General features: G+C 44.6%; 2 protein-coding genes across 15 annotated transcripts in view; one reads left to right on the top strand and one right to left on the bottom strand.

Moving 5' to 3' along the window:
* Window positions 1-14826, top strand: part of ARNTL (aryl hydrocarbon receptor nuclear translocator like) — a 100707-nt gene extending 85881 nt beyond the window's left edge. For 8 of the 11 annotated variants that reach the window (XM_046014836.1, XM_046014837.1, XM_046014839.1 and 5 more), the window contains 8 exons: window positions 922-1168; window positions 2205-2311; window positions 3582-3732; window positions 4584-4672; window positions 6221-6329; window positions 8947-9040; window positions 13101-13203; window positions 13932-14826. In XM_046014836.1, the coding sequence (XP_045870792.1) occupies window positions 922-1168; window positions 2205-2311; window positions 3582-3732; window positions 4584-4672; window positions 6221-6329; window positions 8947-9040; window positions 13101-13203; window positions 13932-14092 (1061 nt within the window). In that variant the 3' untranslated portion in view covers window positions 14093-14826. The remainder of the gene's footprint in view (window positions 1-921; window positions 1169-2204; window positions 2312-3581; window positions 3733-4583; window positions 4673-6220; window positions 6330-8946; window positions 9041-13100; window positions 13204-13931) is intronic. The other 3 variants (XM_046014840.1, XM_046014838.1, XM_046014843.1) reach the window with 1 other exon arrangement.
* A 782-nt stretch (window positions 14827-15608) lies between these two features.
* The window catches only part of BTBD10 (BTB domain containing 10), a 74551-nt gene continuing 69831 nt past the window's right edge, over window positions 15609-20328 (bottom strand). For all 4 annotated transcript variants that reach the window (XM_046014849.1, XM_046014847.1, XM_046014848.1 and 1 more), the window contains 2 exons: window positions 19957-20067; window positions 15609-16429 (listed from right to left, as the gene is read on the bottom strand). In XM_046014849.1, coding sequence (XP_045870805.1) covers window positions 16119-16429; window positions 19957-20067 — 422 coding nt within the window. In that variant the 3' untranslated portion in view covers window positions 15609-16118. The remainder of the gene's footprint in view (window positions 16430-19956; window positions 20068-20328) is intronic.

Below are 20328 nucleotides of genomic sequence, written 5' to 3'. Positions count from 1 at the left end.
CATCTGTCTCCCCCGCGGACTGGAAACTCCATGCTGGCGCGTCCGAGGGGTTTCCCAGTCTCCCAGTAAGCGGCACAGTCCTGCTGCTTCGTAAATCCTCTGTGAGGATCTGTTTATTGTTGAAATCCCCAGGCGTTCTAGACTGAGTGTGTCCCAAAGTGCAGTCCTCCCTTGTCTCTACAGCATATTCTGTTCTCTCTTCCTGGAGTGTGTGAGCGACAGCAAACATTCAATCCAGAAATGTTGGAGTCCCCTCCACTTTCTCCTTTGTACTAAATGTTCTGATACTCATACCACATCTCAAGAGTTCTCAGAAACTTCTCCCGTGTGCTTCGCCGCCTCCTCGTCCTCGCTGCGGTCGCGGAGCACAGCCCTCATCTCCCGCTGTATGCCTGTCTTCACCTGATCCTTGCTCTTCCAGTTTCCCTGCTGCTGTGCTTCTGGAGTAGCCAGTCCTTTGCTGTGTCCCCACTGAAATACCTTTAGAAGCTCTCCATTCACGCATTTGTTAGCAAATAGTCTAAGACCCTAGTCATCTGCCCCATCTTGCCTTCCCAGCCCCGCCAGAGCCCTCTGTACAGGATGCACCTCAGCACTTTGTACCTTCTCGACCTCCATGCATCTGGGTCCCTTAGTGCTCATCCTTCTTGTTCCACTCCTCCCTGGTTTTCCCGGGCAGCCGTCCTCCCCCCCGTAGATGCAGATACTCCTTCCTCGGCACCAGCAGCCCTGTTCCGCACGGAGGACACTGGAGGGCGACTGTCCATGCCTGTGTCTTCCTCTGTCCCTGGATTCTCCCTTCTGAAGGGCAAAGCTGTGTGTGTTGTTTGACTCCCTTTCCCCGGACCCCAGCCCGCCGCCGGCTGCCACACCTGCTCGCCTACAGCTGTCCTGACTTTGACCGCAGACTTTGCTTTCTAGCAGATCGAAAGAGCTTCTGCACCATCCACAGCACAGGGTACCTGAAGAGCTGGCCGCCCACAAAGATGGGGCTGGACGAGGACGGCGAACCCGACAACGAGGGCTGTAACCTCAGCTGCCTGGTCGCCATCGGACGTCTGCATTCGCACGTGGTTCCGCAGCCGGCGAACGGGGAGATCAGAGTGAAGTCCATGGAGTACGTGTCCCGGCACGCCATAGACGGGAAGTTTGTTTTTGTAGACCAGAGGTAAGCGTCTGCGTGGCCCCCGTGAGCAGTAATGGTACAGGATTTTCATCTCTGGGTAGAGCAGAGAGGGCTGGGCCATGAGGGTAAAAAGAGGGACACAATGGGGATCTCTGCTTAAAAATGGGACCCTTTGGAATATCATAAACAGAAAGAGTTTTCTCTGTAACGCTCTTTGGCACATAGAGACCATTAAGTAGACCACATCGTGGTTCGATGTCCATGGCCAGGAGGGAAGTGGTGGGCATTGGATGCTACCTGAACAACCATGGCTGTGACTGGAATTCCGGAATGTAGGACTTGGAAAAGAGGATCTAGTCCTTAGCTGTCTGATGCAGTGGTTGTTGGCCATGATGATCTCAAATGGCTTCTCGTGTTTTAATTAAAACGAAGTTCACAGTTCCTCAGGCTTGCTAAGCCGTGTTGCAGGTACTCCGTAGCTCTGTGAGGCCAATGGCCCAGATCGAGAATATCACCATTGCAGAAAGGTCAGTGGCAACACTGACCTAGTCCAGTCTCATTTTTCTGGGTGGGGACCCGGGGCCCGCCCGAGGACCGGCTGCCTCCCATTCACAGCGGAGGGGGGTGGACCTGAGCTGAGGCCCCGGATGTGCCCAGTTTGCCATGGCTCTCTGCGGCCTCCTGGAGAATATTCACAGGCTGATGAGCTTTCTGGCTGTTAGAAATAGTCACTACGTGCAGGGAAAGGATGCCGCCACTTTGCAAAGCCCTTGTGACCCCCCCGCCATGGGGGAGGGGAGGTCAGGTAGTAAAATGCAGAAGGTTTGCACTGGGGTTGGGTTTCTGTCACATTTTTATCTGACTAACATAGTTACCATTTTTAAGTCTCCTTTCTTGGGACAACGGCCCCTTTGAAAGGCTTCTTTTCTTTCTCTTCCCCATTTTTATAGTGTTGGTTAAGCTCAGTTACATCCATTCAGCTTGGACCTCGTTCTCCTCAGCACAGCGGGGTTCATCCACTGCAGAGATGCTGTTAATTGTCTGAATTACTGTTTCTTTTTAAAAAAAAAAATTCTAGGGCAACAGCTATTTTGGCATATTTACCACAAGAACTTCTAGGCACATCATGTTACGAATATTTCCACCAAGATGACATAGGACACCTCGCAGAATGTCATAGGCAAGGTAAGCTGGGCTGTATTTAATTTAAGGAGTCCCCATGCTTTGAAACTAGGCCACATAAACTTTCCGGAGAAATCTGCCCCCACTGATTTGGGAGGCAGCCAGCCCAGGAGCCTTCAGGCCAAAACATGTCTGTGGAGAAGAGACTGATGTTCCGGGCCCTATTTATCCCCTTCCAGTGAACCCACCTCAGACTGCCTAGCAGTTTCCTGTACATAGGACAGTGCAGTTTCTGGAAAGCTTCTCTTATTCTTGTTTTACAAACCTTGTAAAGATTTAGTACAGCTCAAACAGATCTCTTTTCCATGAAATCTTGTCGCGCTTCCTGTATTTTCCTCTTGACTTCTGGCCCTGGCACATACTGGCCTCCCGAGAGAGGAACCAGTACTGACCCTTTCCCTCACGGTCCTGCTCATTCACCTCAGACGTGTGTTTCCAGAGAGGCCCCTTTTGGCATGTCCACTGCCCCAGCCCTGGTTCAGGCCCTTGTGGCCAGCCAGTAATTGTGAAAGACCCCCAGCCGTCTCCCTGCTCCCTTCTATCCCACCTTCCACATTCCACAGTTGTCCTGTTTATGCCCCAACAGAGAAAGCTTGATAATGTCCCATCCTTGCTTAAACCTCCTGCCTTGAGACTCGAGGCCAAATATCTGTGACCAGCATTCCAGACCTTCCACCTCCTGACACTGACCACCACCTCAGCTTCACCCCTGACCCCATCCCTGCCCGCAGAGGCATCAGAGCTCTCTCCTCACTTCCTGCCCTCACCAGCCTCTCCCACTCACTGGGCCGTTCTGGGATCTTCCCTCCTGCCTGGGCAGGGGCTGCATGCTATCTCCCCTCTGTCTCCAATGCCTGCCCTGTGAAAGGTCCTTGTGACATGTTTGTGACCTGAAAGAATAAAGTTTGAGTAGGTGAGTGACCTTCCTGGATCCAGATGTCCTAAAAATGTTGTTCTGCTGTCAGGCTTTGTGAGGGGAAGGAACACGGGCCCTTGGGATATTTGTTGTGCCTTTCAGAGCTGGTCCCAGTCAGATGGCGGTCATGCAGTCCTTGACTCCCCGGAGCCTTCACTTCCTACGCTGAGCAATAGCAAACGATTCACGAATGAATCGAAAGGCTCTGAGTCCAACCCTCAGAGACAGCCTGTTGCCCGAGTGCCCGCTCCCCTGGCTTACTCTGGCCGTGGCATTGGAGCCTGGGCACACGTGGATTTGGTTAACTTCGTATGTCGGCCTGAGGGAACCACGTTCATGGCTTCTTTGTATTTTCAGTTTTACAGACGAGAGAAAAGATTACGACGAATTGCTATAAGTTTAAAATCAAAGATGGTTCTTTCATCACACTGCGGAGTCGATGGTTCAGTTTCATGAACCCTTGGACCAAGGAAGTAGAATACATTGTCTCAACCAACACTGTTGTTTTGTAAGTGTTTTCCCCCGTATCAGAAGCTCCCTTGCTTTAAAGATAAATGCCTGGGCTCTTTACCTGGGAAGGCGGGTACAGACAGCCCCCAGGATCACACCTTGAATGCTACCTCGCTGGTATCCTAGGAAGCCTCAGGATTGGTAGAGGCCAACAGGGTTGTTAACAAAGAACATGCTTCGATACGTATACAGTGTAGGCCCCTGGCTCGTGGAATTACTCCGGGAGATCACACTGTCTCCTTCCCAATACGGCACTTAGCTTTTGAAACCCGGAGGCCCTGCACCCTGGGTGCCCCTGGTACTGCCATGGAGGGAAGGGTTGACAGTCGTGGAAGGTTCACACAGGTGCCCGTTCAGAATAGCCCTGGCTGCGGGTGGCTGCGTATCCGTGCCTGCCAGGCCTGCCTCAGAGGCTGCTACCCGCTAGGTGAGAAGGGAAGGACCTGCTCTTTGGCAAGAACTATTCCGCATCATGTCTCCTCCCCCGTGATGACCAGACCCCTGCCTGGGGCTAGAGCTGGGTGAGTGAGGGGCCCAGACAAGGTGCTCCTGCCAGCTGGAGGGAGAGGAGGCCTTGTAGCGATGGCCATGGGTGGCGGCAATCACCTTCACTGCTGGGCTGTGCCCCATACAGACCAGGAAGGCCCAGGCAGGCAGTGAGGTCAAAGGCCAGGATGCTGTCCGTCATGTTCTCAAACAGCGAGGAGACCTGCTGAGCCACTCAGGCAGACACTTCATTTTCTGGCCTGTCCACGTCCAGAGTGGACACTGGACACCTCGGCCAAGGTGAAAGGTGCATGGTTCTGAGCAGGCCTGACTCATGTTTCCTTATTGCTGGGATGTTCACAGAGCCAACGTCCTGGAAGGCGGGGACCCAACCTTCCCGCAGCTCACAGCGTCCCCCCACAGCATGGACAGCATGCTGCCCTCTGGAGAAGGTAACTATGGACCTCAGCAGCATTGGGGCTTACCCGTGAGCTGCTGCTTGTGGCCAGTATCCCCTCTCCCCAAGTAGTTGGTGTCCCCAGCCCCCATACAAGAAAGGAGACCTCAGAGGATGAGCACTAAGGATGTTGTCCTCTCACATTCTTTGCTGGGCCTGGAATACGGAGAGCTCATTTTTGCTTTTCCTGAGGCTGCCTGGACCCTGGAAGCCCTTGAAACTGCAAACTCTGCTCCTCTCGGGCTCTCCTCCCTATTGGCCAGTGACTGCAATGTGGTGCCTTTTGGTGACTGTCACTGGCTCCTGTGGTGGGAGGAGGGGGTCTCTCAGCACTGGGGTTTGTGCCATTCTGAGTGGGGCTCCCTCCCAGGCTTGGCCTCAGCCCCTGCTCTCTGCACTTGACTCATCCTTCCATGGGACCACCTCTGCTCGCATGGCTTCCTTCAGTCCCCACGTCTCCACCAGTGACTCTCCTGTATCCGGGCCATCTGTCTCCAGAGTTGTAGGTCTGTTTCTCCAACTGCCTCCTAGACAGAGCTCCTGGAGTCTCAAAAGCACCTGACATTCAGCATCTCCAAACCAGTTCTCTGCACTCCCTCCTGTGGTTGCTTAAGCCAGAAACTTTGACTCCTCCTCCTCTCTCCTTCTATCTGAACACAAAATCCTGCCCCTTCTACCTCTTAGACTTCTCTATCTCCCTCCCACATGTCACCTGGATCATTGCAGAGAATTTTCTAATCCTAGTCTCATGCCCCCACCGAACCCCCTTCCTCCAGTGTTGTTCATTCTCCATGCAGTGGACTTTCCAGTAAACCAGTCTAAGTGCCTTTTCTGTGGGAGGTGCTTTGGCACCTCTTATCCTCGGGATCCCGTCCAAACCCATTAGTGTGGCAGCCAAGACCTTTCGTGATTGGATTGGTAGCTCCTCCTGTTTCATCTGTCACTCCACCATCATTCATGAGGAATTTCTTAGAGTAGTGTCCCAGGTTTCGTCCTCGCTCAGGGCTCTTGCATATATTGGTGGCTGTGGATGGAATGCCTTCCCCTCCTCACCTCTCTGCCAAGCTAATTTCTCCTCTCTCAGGACTCAGCGCAGAGTTAAACTTTCCCAGGAAGCTGCACCCGGCGCTGGAGGAGCTGGGTGCCTTGGGCTTACCTGTCCCAACTTACCACGCTTCGTTCCAGCCACTGTTCATCCTCTTTGTCTTCCTGCTAGACTGTGAGCTCCTTGAGGGCAGAGCTGCTGGCTTATCTCTGTGACCCTGGCTTGCATACAGTGGTGGTCAGTCCGCAGATGTTGAGCGTGGGAGGGGGGTTTAGATGCTTTGCTCTGGCCTCTGATCCTGGACACAGACTTGAGCCCTCTGCTGGAATGCCTTTTCCTGACAAGTTGCGGCTCTCTTGTCACTTGGGGCAGAAGCCCGAGGTTGAACTTCAGATGGATGACAAGATCCACAGGTTTCGTCCACAAGAGCGGGTTTTAACTCATTCTAGTATTTCTTCCTCGGTTCCCCTTTCCCACTCTCAGATTCCTTTGTTGTAGGTGGCCCAAAGAGGACCCACCCCACTGTTCCAGGGATTCCAGGGGGAACCAGGGCTGGGGCAGGCAAAATAGGTCGAATGATTGCTGAAGAAATCATGGAGATCCACAGGCAAGTAACACCTTCTGGTTGCTCTCTTAAACCAATGGTTCTCAACCCAGAGCATTTTACCTCCCAAAGGATGTTTTGTAATATCTGGAGACATTTTTGGTTGTTAGACCATCCACTGGATAGAGACCAGGGATGCCGCTTGCTAAACATCATGTAGTACAGAGGGCAGCCTCCTTCCCATCTCTCTGGCCCCCAACAAAGAACTTTCTAGTCCAAAATGTCAGTCGTGTGGAGGTTGAGAAATCTTGCCATAAAGCGTGAAACCCAAACAGTCCAGAGTCAAAGGGAGTTCTTTGGGAGACTCAGTTTTCCAATGACTTTGTATTAGGACTCAAGGGATTAATGAGGATGGATGGACACTAGCAACACAGGATGCAGGAGTAGCGACGGTCAGAGATCTGGGCCTTAACAAAACATTAGCTCCTTCTAGTCAAAACGCTGCCTAGCTTTAGCAGTAGAGACGGAGGGCTGCTTCTCCATATGAAAAAGAGGGAAAGTTGTTTACTTGGATTTGAGCTCCGGGCCTCTACTTGGCTGTGCTGGAGATTCACTTAACTTCCTGGTCTCTGTTAAGCCAAGCTATAAAAGGCAGGTAATAACTATCTCCCAAGGATTGCTTTAGGAGTGTGAGAGGTCTCAGGAATGTTCCTAGAACAGAAACTGACATATGGTGAGTGCTCAAAAATGTTTAATTAAATCTGAGTCCTTAAGAGTGGCGATTAAGAGGGAAGCAGTTACACATTCATCTGAATTTGGAGAATGGAGAGGGTAGTAACCAGGTCCTTAGGAATGCACACTTAATGGAACAAGATAAGAAAAGGGAAAAATTATTCCCTGCCGCCACTGGATTGATTCTCCAGGAGAACTGAAAGCTGGTCTTGTTTTCTAGTTGGCCAGAGGTGCTCTTCTTATCCCAGTGGGCAGGACAGTTCTGTTCCAACCCTGTGGGAATGGTAGATGTGACCCCATCTTCAGGAAGATGTCAGGGCACTATGCAGTGATAATCAGATTCTTACTGGCCACTGTATACATAGTCTGCCTTGTTTGAAACCATCCAAGAACAGTGTAAAACAGTCCTTGACCTCAAGGGTCTTACATCTCTGAGAAATCTATTTTCTTTATGATAATAGAAAAAAGGGCGAGTGCATGAGCTGAAGCAAGGAGGGGAGATTGCTAAGAATCCTCATAAATAATGCTGCAGAGTTTAGATAGGGGAAAAGAAATTATAAGAAGTTTGGATAGGAAAAAAATTTTAAGACCCCATTCATTGCAGGATGCTGAGCAGCTGTCCAAAATGTGCTAATAAGCATTATGGAAGTTGGATTGGAATAGGAAATGAAGGGAAACATACTTAATAACCCAGGAAGGAGGGCCCATCCCTCGGGGATGATACTGTCCCAAAGAAAAATCCGTAATTTAAGGACTAGAAGATGAAATAACAACGAAAAGGCAATCCCAAGATGGGGAACACGGGAAAACAGTGGTTTCAGAGACCTAAGTAAAGGAAGATGGGAGACATTCAGCAATTATTGAGTAAGCGATTAGTACCCATCTGTGTGTGCTGAGTGTGCGTGACTTCTAATTGTATCCTGCCTTTGAGGAGCTTATGATCCAGGAGAGAGAAAGCTTATTCATTCCCCAGTCTACAGAACCAGGCAGCACAGGCCAACGGCCAGAGGATGGCTGAGCAGTTGAGAGCAGGATGCCTGGGTAACCTGGAAGCTGCATTCGTCCCTGTAGAAGCTAAGGGCCTGGTGGTCACACAGCGGCCACCATACTAGAGCTTCACCACCAGGCCATGCCTTCCTTTCCTCAGTTCCTTCAGCCTGACGAGCATGTGTGTGGGTATACAGTTCTAAGACTTTGTCTCTGTTAATCTCCTATACTGAGAAACCTACAGCTGAGAGGGCCTGGACAAATTTTTTTTTTTTTTAATCACCCGTTGCTTTTGAAGGTGGTTGGGACAGCTGCCCTATTACTACTACTGCTACTACTACTACTACAACTAACTACTGGTAGTAATGCTATTGCTACTACTACTAGAAAGCAGGGCTACTTTCTAGGTGTAGCTGAGCCACCCCAGCACCTTCCATTTCCTAAGAGTATTCACTAGCTAAAAAGTATCTGTAGGGAAGAGGATAAATCGCTTGCTGTGGTTTCTTGTTCATGGTATCAAAGATAGAGGTTGAACTTCTAAAGTCCCCTCCAACTCTGAGATCTGTAATCTATGAGAAATGAAACTGGCCACTTAGTTGAAACTCAGCATCCTGAAATCCAAAGCCTAAACCAAGGACTTTGTCAGCGAGATGCTGGACTCCAGGGATTGCATTCTAGATGGTGCCTGTGGGATAAATAGGGCATCTCGCCTGTTACTGTAAACGTGATTTTATTGGAACACAGCTACACCCATTCATTTCCATATTGTCTGTGGCTGCTTTCAAGCTACAGTGGCAGAGTTGAGTAGTTGGGATCAAGACCATGTGGCCTACAGAGCCTAGGTCATTACTATTTGGCCCTTTAGAGCAAAAGTTTGCCAATCTCTATTCTAGTTCTTCATCCTTCTTCTTAGCCCCCACCCCTCACACCCCATATAACTAACTCTTCTCTTCTCTGACAGAATAAGAGGGTCATCACCTTCCAGTTGTGGCTCCAGCCCATTAAATATCACAAGTACACCTCCCCCTGATGCCTCTTCTCCAGGAGGCAAGAAGGTAAGGTTGATGACTCTTAGACTAAGGTCTTTCTTAATCTGGAGAGCCTCTTGTCCAAGTTCTGAGATGCTGGTGGTGGGAGTATGTCATTACCATTGTGGTTGCTGAAACAGGTCGGATCCTCTTTTAGGCAGTGCATCTATGTGAGTTTGGGTATAAAGCATGCAGATGGAGCTAGAGAGGCTTGCTGATATCCTTAGTGGACTTATTCCACGTCAACAGGGGAAGGCAGAAAGAATTCTAAGGAATGGGGAGGCCACTGCATTGAGGGAGCGATTCAAGAGCTCCCATGAAGGAAGGATTAGTGAGTACCTCACAGAAAAAAACTACGTAGTTCTCCGCCAGGAATTTTCAAGGGAGAAAATATCATTAGTCTCTAGGGCAGGCACGGGAACCAGAAATACTAGCAGGAGCACTTACGGTGCTTTGGAAGGCAAGCCATGCCTTCGCAGCTGCAGAATACGTGGGGGATCTGCTGGCCGGTTCCCTGTGATAGGACAGCACCAGGTACAAGTAATGTATCAGTCGCCAGCGCTCATGAAGAGTTGGCTAGAAGTTTATACCATCAATAAGCTTAGAAACCACTCATCTGTTTTCATATTTGCCAGAGAATTTACAAGTGTAGGGCCATGTTAATTATAAATCATAAATCTGCAGTGCCTAATGTTAATACAGGTTAGGATGATCCAGAATCTTTGGACATAGTCTTCCTTCCCCTGCCTCCCAAAACATACAGAGAGAAAGGATATTGTAACGTACATAGACAGGACTCCTAGAACACAAATTGCATCAAAAGCAGGCTATGGGTTTTAGGAACTGCATTCCTCTGAGGCTCAGGTTACCAGGAGCTGTGGTGCTGCAGGTAGGATGGGGCAAGGATGTTTGGTGAGTAGAGTGGGTAAGGTCAGGACTCTTGCATCTACCAAGGTGGCTCTATTTTATATATGAATCTTCTGTAAAAATTGATATTCGAGAATAAGCTTTGATTCCAGCCCCCCACCAAAGTTTCAAAGTAAATTAATGAGTGAGAGTGAACAGTGCAAGATAGACGTGGTCTTGAAGCCTGACCTTGCCATGTGCTAGCTGGGTGACCCTGTATAATTATTTAGCCCTAGTTTTGTTTTATAACAGGGCCCCTGTAGGTTAGGATGCTCAGTGTCTTTGAATATTAAGTCCTGGTATGAGGTAATATATGTGAAAGTGCTTGGCTTTCGGTAATGACTCAAAAGATAGCATCAACAGATAAAGCCTGGGCTTGGTATATCCCCAATCCCTGTTCACAGGTTTTTCTCTTAGGCCTGTTCTCCTGTTAATCCCTAGGTCCTTCTTCCATATTAGATCCACTGTCTCCTTGGGGTGGTCTCCCCTTCTCTGCTTCTCAGTTCAACTTGTAGGCACTTGACTTCCTGGTATTACCAAGAATCCCACTACTGTTTCTGAAAGGTTATCACTCCAGAATAGTGCTTAAATATTACTGAGGGAACTTCTGTGTACATTTTCTCATCTTAGCCTCATAACTTCATAGGTGAGAAAATATAAGCTCCCAAATATTAAATGCTGGGCTAATCATTTAACAAGCATAGCCCCAAACTTAAAGTCAGATGTCTTGACTTTTGATTCTTTCTACACCAACAACTTTAGAGATCGAATACTGTACTCTACATCACAAAGCCCCAAGTATTTCTGAGGCACTTAATGGGAAAATTTTTTTCTTTGGGCTTATAAAAATGGGTCTGAGAAAAGAAATTCTCAATACATTCTGACCTCAGGAACAGGACTTGTAAGAGCAGCCTAAACAAGATGGGAGTGAGAAATGACAGCAGCATTGTACCAATGCCATGAGAGTAAAGTTGGCCCCATGCTTCCAGCCCTTCCCAATCACTTTTGAATGGGGCAGGCCCAAAAATGAGCCATTTAGGTTGCCCGTTATTTCATTCAGGGTCAAGCAAAAAAAAATGAGGCTCTAGATGAACCGCCTAGGTTCCAGGAGTCTGGACATCCAGGGGCACTACGACAAGTTCAGTTAAAGCAGCGGTTCCCTAGTATTGAGGGAGGCAAGATTCTTCCAGGGATCTGCAAGGTCAAAATTACTTTCATAATCTAAAACTTTTTTTTTTTTTTCCTCACTGTGTTGATTCATGAACTGATAGTGCAGAAAGCAGCACTGGGTAAAACCGGTGGTGCTTTTCCAAAGATCATGGCAGTGGCACAAACCTGTGCTAGGAGTCAGCGTATTCACTACCACCAAATACTCACAATAAGAAAAAAATTCAAGCCAGTTTCATTTAGGGATATCCTTAATAAGCAGTAGAAATAGTTTATAAAGTCCTTGCATAAATCTTTTAACGCTGCTACAAAATGGGAAGTATGTGTTAGAGCCCTTGTGCTGCGTCCTGGAGTACAACAGTCATCTCAAGGAAAAGCTCTTGCGTGGCTAGGTTAGGAGCTAAATGAACTGCTTTTGTCAAAGGACACCATTTTTACTATTGCAGGCTGTGGTTGTTCAGACTCGGATATTTAGCATATGTTTTCTTGAAAATGAATGAACTGCTGAGTTCAAGGAAGACAACTGACAGTATTTGCTGCCCGAGATAAAAGTTGAGCTTTCAAGCAAAACTTAGAATTTTTGGAAAACTTGTATCTGCTGCTTTGAACTCAGCAGCTTCCCAAAACTTACTATTACCTCATAATCAGGAAAACCTTTTAACAATGGAGATGTTTTGAGGTATAATGAAATGTGTCAACATTTAGTTTTGCCTAACTTAGCAAGTGTTTTCCAAATGACCAATACAAGAGGCTTCAAAATCATGCAAAGGTATACCAATGGATTTTTATATAATAGAGTACAAGAATTTCATTGATATGGTTTCAGATTCCACGCTGCACCTAATCTTTAAGAAACTTCCACTTGTTGACTTTTTTTTTTTTTTAAGATTTATTTATTTATTTGACAGACAAAGATCACAAGTAGACAGAGAGGCAGGCAAAGAGAGAGAGAGAGAGAGAGGAAGCAGGCTCCCTCCTTGAGCAGAGAGCCTGATGCGGGGCTCGATCCCAGGATCCTGAGATCATGACCTGAGCTGAAGGCAGAGGCTTTAATCCACTGAGCCACCCAGGTGCTTGTTGACTTTTGACAAGTCACTTGTTGACTTTTGATGTAATATCAAAAAATATCAAAGTTGTTTGAAAAAGCTATTAAAAAGGACCTCCCTTTCCCAGCTACGTACCTGATTTCCTTCCTTCCTATACTTCAACAAACACCTAAATGGACTGAAGAAAATGAGAATTCTGTTAAATCCTACTAAGGAAGACATTTGATTTGTAAAAAAAAAAATTTTTTTTTGCTGTTTTAGAGAAGTGTTTTTCATTAAAATGCTATTCATGTTAACATTGAATAGGTCTATTAGATTTTAAAAATTAGTTTTAACTTCAACTATAGTAAATATTGATATAGTATATATAAGGAAAGATTCTTTGGAGTTCTCAATTCTTAAGGGTTTCTGCCAAAAAGCTAGACTGGAAATAAATTTGTAATGCCACCTACTGGCAAGACCTGAAATCACAGCCTCTTCTGAACTCTAATCTGCTCACCAAGGTCGTCCTTGACCTTAATCATGTGAATAAGGTGATCAAGGTGATGGACTGCTCTACGGATTTCATTCAGCCTTTTAAAGTGCCTGTTTGTTGGGAGGCTCATTTGGTTAAGCAACTGCACAGGTCATGATTCTAGAGTCCAGGCATGAGGTTTCTCTGCTCAGCGGGCAGTCTGCTCCTCCCTCTGCCCTTCCCCCTCTCATGTTCTCTCTCATTCTCTTTTAAATAAAATCTCTAAAAAATATAACTTGCCTGTATGGGCTGAATTATACAGAGAAAATAGATACCTTGGGAAGAGATTTTTCTTACTGTGACCATTCCAAACAGTTTGTTTGAAATCATCCAATAGGAAACTGAACACTTTCCCCTGCCTTTCTCTTTTCAACATGCTTCATTTTCTTGATGATTTTCAGCACAGTACTGATTGAAACTGTTGCTGATATGAAAACTTCACTTTTGCTTGTAGATTTTAAATGGAGGGACTCCAGACATTCCTTCCAGTGGCCTACTACCAGGGCAGGCTCAGGAAAACCCAGGCTATCCATATTCTGATAGTTCCTCTATTCTTGGTAAGTAGCATTATTACTCCTTTCCAATACAATGAATTTGCACAACATCTGGCATAAACTGTTTTAGAATAAACTAGTTCTAGATAAATTTGATAAAAACGAAGTTTAAAGGTTTAAAATCGGTTTAAATCTTTACTTCAAAGTTGAGTTTAATGGTTGAGTTCTTGGGGAGGGGAGGCTCCAGGTTTACCCCTGGAACTCAAAAGGAGACTCCCGCAGCCTAGATCCATACAGCCTTTCCCCATGTGGCCCATCAGCTCTTCACTGGGAGACTGATGACGGTTCAGAGATAAAGCCTGGAAGGATGCTCAAGAAGTATTTCAGTGGGTATTAAAAGTAGTAAAGAGTTTGCTTCTCCTCTCTCACCCATCTTTTTCTCTATTTGTCTTTCTGGATCCCCCCTCCCCTGCCCCAACCCCTACCTTCCTGTTTCTTTCCTTTTGTATCTCCCTCCTTGTAACTGGTTATGTCAGAATATTAAAATGAGGTCAACTCAAATGCTTTTAATCTTTATTGCATTTTAAGCTCTTTGTAGAAAGTTGGTTCTTCTCTCTGAATCACACTAAAGAAAATATATTATGGCAATGCAGCCTCAAATGCAGTCTCTATCACCATTCCCACCTTCCTATTAAGTACAATGTTCTCATTAAAAGTGTGCTTAGGAACTGCTTACTAAAGTTAAACATGCTTTGGTATTACGACTGACCGGTCTTTATCTCCTCCTCCAGGTGAGAACCCTCACATAGGCATAGACATGATAGAAAACGACCAAGGCTCAAGTAGTCCCAGTAATGATGAAGCAGCAATGGCTGTCATAATGAGTCTCTTGGAAGCAGATGCTGGGCTGGGTGGTCCTGTTGACTTTAGTGACTTGCCGTGGCCACTGTAAACACTACATGTTGCTTTGGCAACAGCTACAGTATCAAAGTGCATTACTGGTGGAGTTTTACAGTCTGTGAAGCTTACTGGATAAAAAGAGAACAGCTTTTATGTACTGTCCTCATAAAAGCCATCTCAGAGCCATTGATACAAGTCAATCTTACTAGTGTAACTTCAGACAAAGTGGAACTAAGCCTGCTCCAGTGTTTCCTCATCATTGATTATTGGGCTAGCTGTGGATAGCTTGCATTAATTGTATATTTTGGATTCTGTTTGTGTTGAATTTTTTAATCATCGTGCACAGAAGCATCATTGGTAGCTTTTATATGCAAATGGTCATTTCAGATGTATGGTGTTTTTACACTACAAAGAAGTCCCCCATGTGGATATTTCTTATACTAATTGTATCATAAAGCCGTTTATTCTTCCTTGTAAGAATCCTTTCCTATAAATATGGGTTAAAGTATAATGTATTAGACAGTTAAATATTTTTAATAAATGTTTCCCTTGTTCTATAAATACTGTTAAAATCCTATGTGCTGCAGGGATGGATCCGTTTTCTACCGTGGCTGTTTCAGGACAATCCATGCCAATAACATTTACAGTGCCTTTCTGGCCTTCGATAACCGTTCCAGGACTTACATAATTTCCCTGTTAGTAGCTAGCTGCACTGTTAAAACCGTTAATCTCCAGATTATTGCAACTTTACGTGAGCATAATGATGTTACTGCTTAAACATAAATTTCAAATTCTATGAAATTACAAACTCAAAATTAGGTGTAACAAATGGACTTCTTTCCTACAGCTCCTCTCCGCTCCCAGTAGTGTGGTTCACACATTAAATGTGTGACCCAAAGCACCTAAGTACTACCACTTCCTTCTTGAGTTGGGCCACAGAGTATTTTTTTTTAAAAAGCATTTGCACAAATAGTTTGCCAAGAAGAACAGTACAGTATAATGGACAAAACACTGAACCAGTGTCAGAAATTGGTTCTGAAACTTAAGGTTATCCTATAACCTAGTAAAGTTGTTTCACCCTTTTTTCAGTCAAACATTACTGTGGATTGAGTGGGGGGGATCTAAGTGCTTCATCACACACAAACCAAAGCAGGAGTTCCAGGAGCTACCAGGTGGTTTCTAGTTATATTAATACCAAAAAGACGGGAAATCTGCTAATTATGAGACTAAGAATCTGGTCAAGGTGGGTATGAAAGTTGATCAGAAACATTAAAACAATGGAATTTTATTTTGATGAAAAACTCGAGTTTACAATCATTTAGTAAATGAAGAGCAAACACTTCATTTTCCTATCCCATAACTCTTAAGAAAAAAAAAATTAGTAAATAAATATCTGAACAGATTAAGGGTAAGGCAGACTGGATAATAAACCACCTCTGATGTTCACGCTTCCTGCATGTGACTCACTCTAAAAGGGCAAAAACGGCACTGGCGAGAAATAAGATATGGGCATTGGATCTCCTCCAAATCATTCAGATAAGCCCAATGATAAATACTCCTTTTTTTTGGCCCATCATGGGCAGCAACTATACACATTTTACTGAAGGAATACTTTGATAGAAGCACTTATTTCAGTTATACTGTGCATCACAACTATAAAAATGGCTTGAACAGTTCCATTTAACCACCATTTATAAAGTGCAACTATAGAATATTCTACATTTTATCTGGGGTGTGATGAATATCAATCTAAACTGAAAATACCCCAGCTGCCAATTTTCACCACTTCTGAAAGTATCTAGATGTGTGAAAAAGGACTGTCCCCCATACAAAGAACCAATTTCACAAACCTACTGGTAAACAAATACATTTATATAACTGGAACCTCAGGATGCTAGAGTTGTACTCATTTAAAAAACCATTCAGCTACCTTTGGTCTTTAAAAAAGCCTACACTGCAATATCCTAAACACCGTCATGTGCATCTCACGATGAAGAGAGCGGCCCTGCAGTGCAGAATGTGGAGAGTGCAGCGTCACCGTGAAGAGTAGCATGCTATGGTTTCAAGGAACATCAGCCTCACAGCATTGGATTCTGCGCATCAGGATCAAGGTCGTTGTTGCCAGGAGGGGGATGAATAGGGAGAATATCCAGCTCATCCACTTGCGGAGTCGGGTGCATGACTACCAGCTGGTCCTGCGGAATGTCTGCGGCAGCGGCTGCGAGATTGGTGATAGATTTACTCTTTACGCACTGAAAGTCTACATGCCGACTCTTTCCTTCTTCCTTCTCCCAAGACATTCGAATAAAGGGTCTTTGGACATAGTTGTAAATCACTTCTGGGCGGCCTCCAGGCCTTTTCTTTACTTTTTCTTTGTAGGTAGGATAACCTGGAGGAGAGAAAAGTTTTTAAACCTGAGGATACATACATACATAAGCATGTCCCACACACTTCTCACACAAGTTAGCCCAAAGAGGACTTTTTGGCTGTAGTTCCCGAACAAACAAATTAAAACAAAGAAAGGAAACCAATATTCCGTCTCCTCAGTCATCAGTTCAACATCAAACACAGAAATCCTACTGCTGCAATTCACACAAGCTTCCATCATCCTCTCAGCCACTCAATACATCAACCACCTGAAAAATATTTTTGAAGTAAAAACATGGAGGGAATAGGTCCTGAAGACAATGGTATGTAGTCTGTGCATCTTGGGCTCTATCTGTGTATCCTTAATATCACTGAACCCTTCCTTTCACAGGATTATCTGGGCTCAAGGCCTGCAGTTTATTGCCACATTAGCCTTCTAATTTCCTTAAACCTAAATCTCATCTTTGTATTGCCTTGGGTTTTTTCTTTTTCGTTTTCTTTTTTTTTTTCCTCCTTAAGAAGATAGCGAGCTATACAGTTCTCCAGCTTCACTTGTTCTAGGTATACTTCTGCACCTAAGTCAGCAAAGCCATAATTTTAACACTACTCCCCAAAACCAAGCAGTTCATCCAGCTTGGCATCCAGCTCATCGAAAGGTGCTTGCCCTGGTTAATTATACCTTCCTCCTCTTGGATAATTACTGAAAACTGACAATTACTGAAGACAATTCTAGTTTGGGGAAAGTTTCAGTCATTTACCAGTACGGCCACTTTTCCAAAACCACATACTCTTTAGAAAATATTGTTAAGTCCCTTTCCTCCCTCCTACTAGCAAGAATTGCTAATTTAGGCCAGGGATTGGCAAACATTTTCTGTAAAGGATCAGATAATAAATATTTCAGGGTCATTTTCAGCTTCTCTTGCAACTACTCAACTATGCCATTGTAAAGTGAAGTCAGCCACAGGAATATGTAAATGAGTGAGCATGTCTATGTTCCAGTAACAGTTTATTTACAAAAAAAAACAGGCAACGGGCAGGGGAGGAAATCAGGCAATGGGCTGGATTTGGCTCATGGGCTACAAACTGCCTTAGAATCAGAAAAAACTAGAAAGACCTGTATGTATGTGGCTCAGGTAATGGAGCTCAGGGGCAAGCAGGGCTAAAAACGTTTTAAAGACCCTCTGTAGAATGTCTTCTTTGTTTCACAATTCCAGTCCACTGCCATCTGAAGGACAGCACTGGAGTTCAGAAAGGTCTCGGGCTCTATTACCTTGTCCTTAATTCCTCTTAATTAGTCTTTAAAATACCCACCTCATCATAATCCAGTTTGCCCTCCACACAGAATCACTACTCCCATACAAATGTAATCAATCATATTACATCCTCCCTTAAAAATTACCAATGGTTTCCTCATGCTTTGAGGGCAAGTCCAAAGTCTTTAGCATAATACGTAAGGCTTTTTTACAACCTGGTTCCAACCTACTTGTCATCAAGCTTCAGCTCAAATATCTCAGCCTAAGAAAGGCCTTTCTCATTCTCCTAATTTGCAGTAGATTCCAGGCGCCCTCTCTCTAGCTCTGAAATCAAACAGCTAAATCCTACTATTTACAAAACGACAGAAGACAACACACACTGGTGAAGCAATGTGTCAACAATGCCACTAGGTTTTTAAGCCTAAAGTCTTCTCACCTTCCTGCCAAGATCCTACTTCTGGTCATTCTTTCTCCTGTGTCTCAGCAGCCTATTACTGAGATCTCCAGCAGCTCAACTAGTCACTGATCAACCCCATTATCTTCAATATCAGCATCACAAACATATACTGAAATTTCTATGTGCCGGGCCCTGTTTTAAGTGTTTTTTATTTTTTTTAAGACTTTATTGATTTATTTTACAGAGAGAGAGACAAGCAGGGGGAGTGGGAGAGGGAGAGGGAGAAGCAGGCTCCCCGCTGAGCAGGAGGCCCAATGCAGGACTCGATTCCAGGATCCTGGGATCATGACCTGTGCCAAAGGCAGAGGCTTAACCCACCAAGCCACCCAGGCGCCCCTGTTTTAACTGTTTTTCGTGTATTCAATCTGTCATCATCATAACCCTATAAAGTACTTATTAACGCTCCCATTTTAGATGAGGAAACAGAAGCACAGAGAAGTTACATGCTCTGGCGAAGTTCATAAGTTATTCAGTCATAGGATGTGAATGCAGGTAATGTGGCTCCAGAACCTTTTGTCTTTGCACTATGCCAATGTTATGCCAAGGGGGATACTTTGTTCTTAGTAACGGCACTTTAAAATAATTATCTGACACAGCATCTGGAAAAATCCATGTAAATCACAAAGTAAAAGCAATCTAAAAATGAATGCATTTAACAAGACGAAATTAAGTTTGAAATCTGTATTTAATTTGAAAGTAAGTTTATTCTACCTTAAGAACCTGTAAACTACTAATATGCTTTTACATGCATTTTCAGAGAGTAGTTTTTAGTTCTGTTGGGCTTTGAGGAACCCCAATGATCACTAACGGGCAAAGATCCCTGCCAATCTTATGGGAACTTGTACATGTGTACCCAAACACATTACGTGGGTTTAGGCAGAAAAGGCATCAGGCGGAGAAAGGGGAACCCTCCTACATTGTTGGTGGGAATGCAAGCTGGTGCAACCACTCTGGAAAACAGCATGGAGGTTCCTCAAAAAGTTGAAAATAGAACTACCCTATGACCCAGCAATTGCACTACTGGGTACTTACCCTAAAGATACAAACGTAGGGATCCAAAGGGGCACGTGCACCCGAATGTTTATAGCAGCAATGTCTACAATAGCCAAAAAGAACCTAGATGTCCAACAAAAGAATGGATAAAGAAGATGTGGTATATATACAGAATGGAATACTATGAAGCCATCAAAAGAAATGAAATCTTGCTATTTGCGATGGCGTGGATGGAACTAGAGGGTATTATGCTTAGTGAAATAAGACAATCGAAGAAAGACAGCTATCATATGATCTCCCTGATATGAGGAAGTGGAGATGTTTTGGGGGGGTAGGAAAAGAATAAATGAAACAAGATGGGATCGGGAGGGAGACAAACCATAAGTGACTCTTAATCTCACAAAACAAGCTGAGGGTTGCTGGGGGGAGGGGAGGAGGGAGAAGGGGGTGGAGTTATGGACAATGGGTAGGGTATGTGCTGTGAAGTGTGTAAACTTGGCAATTCACAGACCTGTACCCCTGGGGATAAAAATACATTACATGTTTATAAAAAATTAAAAAAAAAAAAAAAAGGCATCAGGTGATGACCTATATAGCAGAAAAGACAAACTCACTTCTCCCTATTGTTAGGGAATCTTATGGAATAAATAATAATTTCTAATGGCTTTCTATCTTTTCAGATAAAGGAAGTTAATTTTTGTTATGTATAGGTCTGCTGCGTGAGTGAGCATTCATTCAGTCATATGCGTTTTCACAAAGTATGTACTTCTCAAACTATATTCTAAATGGGATTTGATTTTTAACCTTTTTTAAAAAATTAATAGAAAAATAATGGAAATGTCTTACCTTCTATTCCCAATCTAATCTTCTTAAGACCCCTCTCCTTCAAAACTGATTTGGCCACATCTCTGTTTTCAATGTACTTGAAAAATCTATATAATTTTGTGCTATAAATAACTGGAAACAAAAAGACAAAAATATTTTATTAAAATCAAAGTACTTGGAGAGGAACTAAAATCATCATGATCATCAAAGGGGCCTGACAATCCTAAAAGCCCAAATAATGGATGCAGTGATGCGAAAGGATGACTAGCCAACATGACAGGATAATTCAGTACAGTTAATGTATAAGCAAATGTCTACTTAAGTTGAAACGAGAAAAGCTTTAATAATCAGGTAACCCAATCCATAGGAAGAATCTCCTTCTGAAAGATATAT

This window comes from Meles meles, chromosome 8 (assembly GCF_922984935.1).
Source record: "Meles meles chromosome 8, mMelMel3.1 paternal haplotype, whole genome shotgun sequence".
Lineage (NCBI taxonomy): Eukaryota > Metazoa > Chordata > Mammalia > Carnivora > Mustelidae > Meles > Meles meles.
Note: the sequence above shows the minus strand (reverse complement) of the source record. Positions and strands in the feature narration are given on the sequence as shown.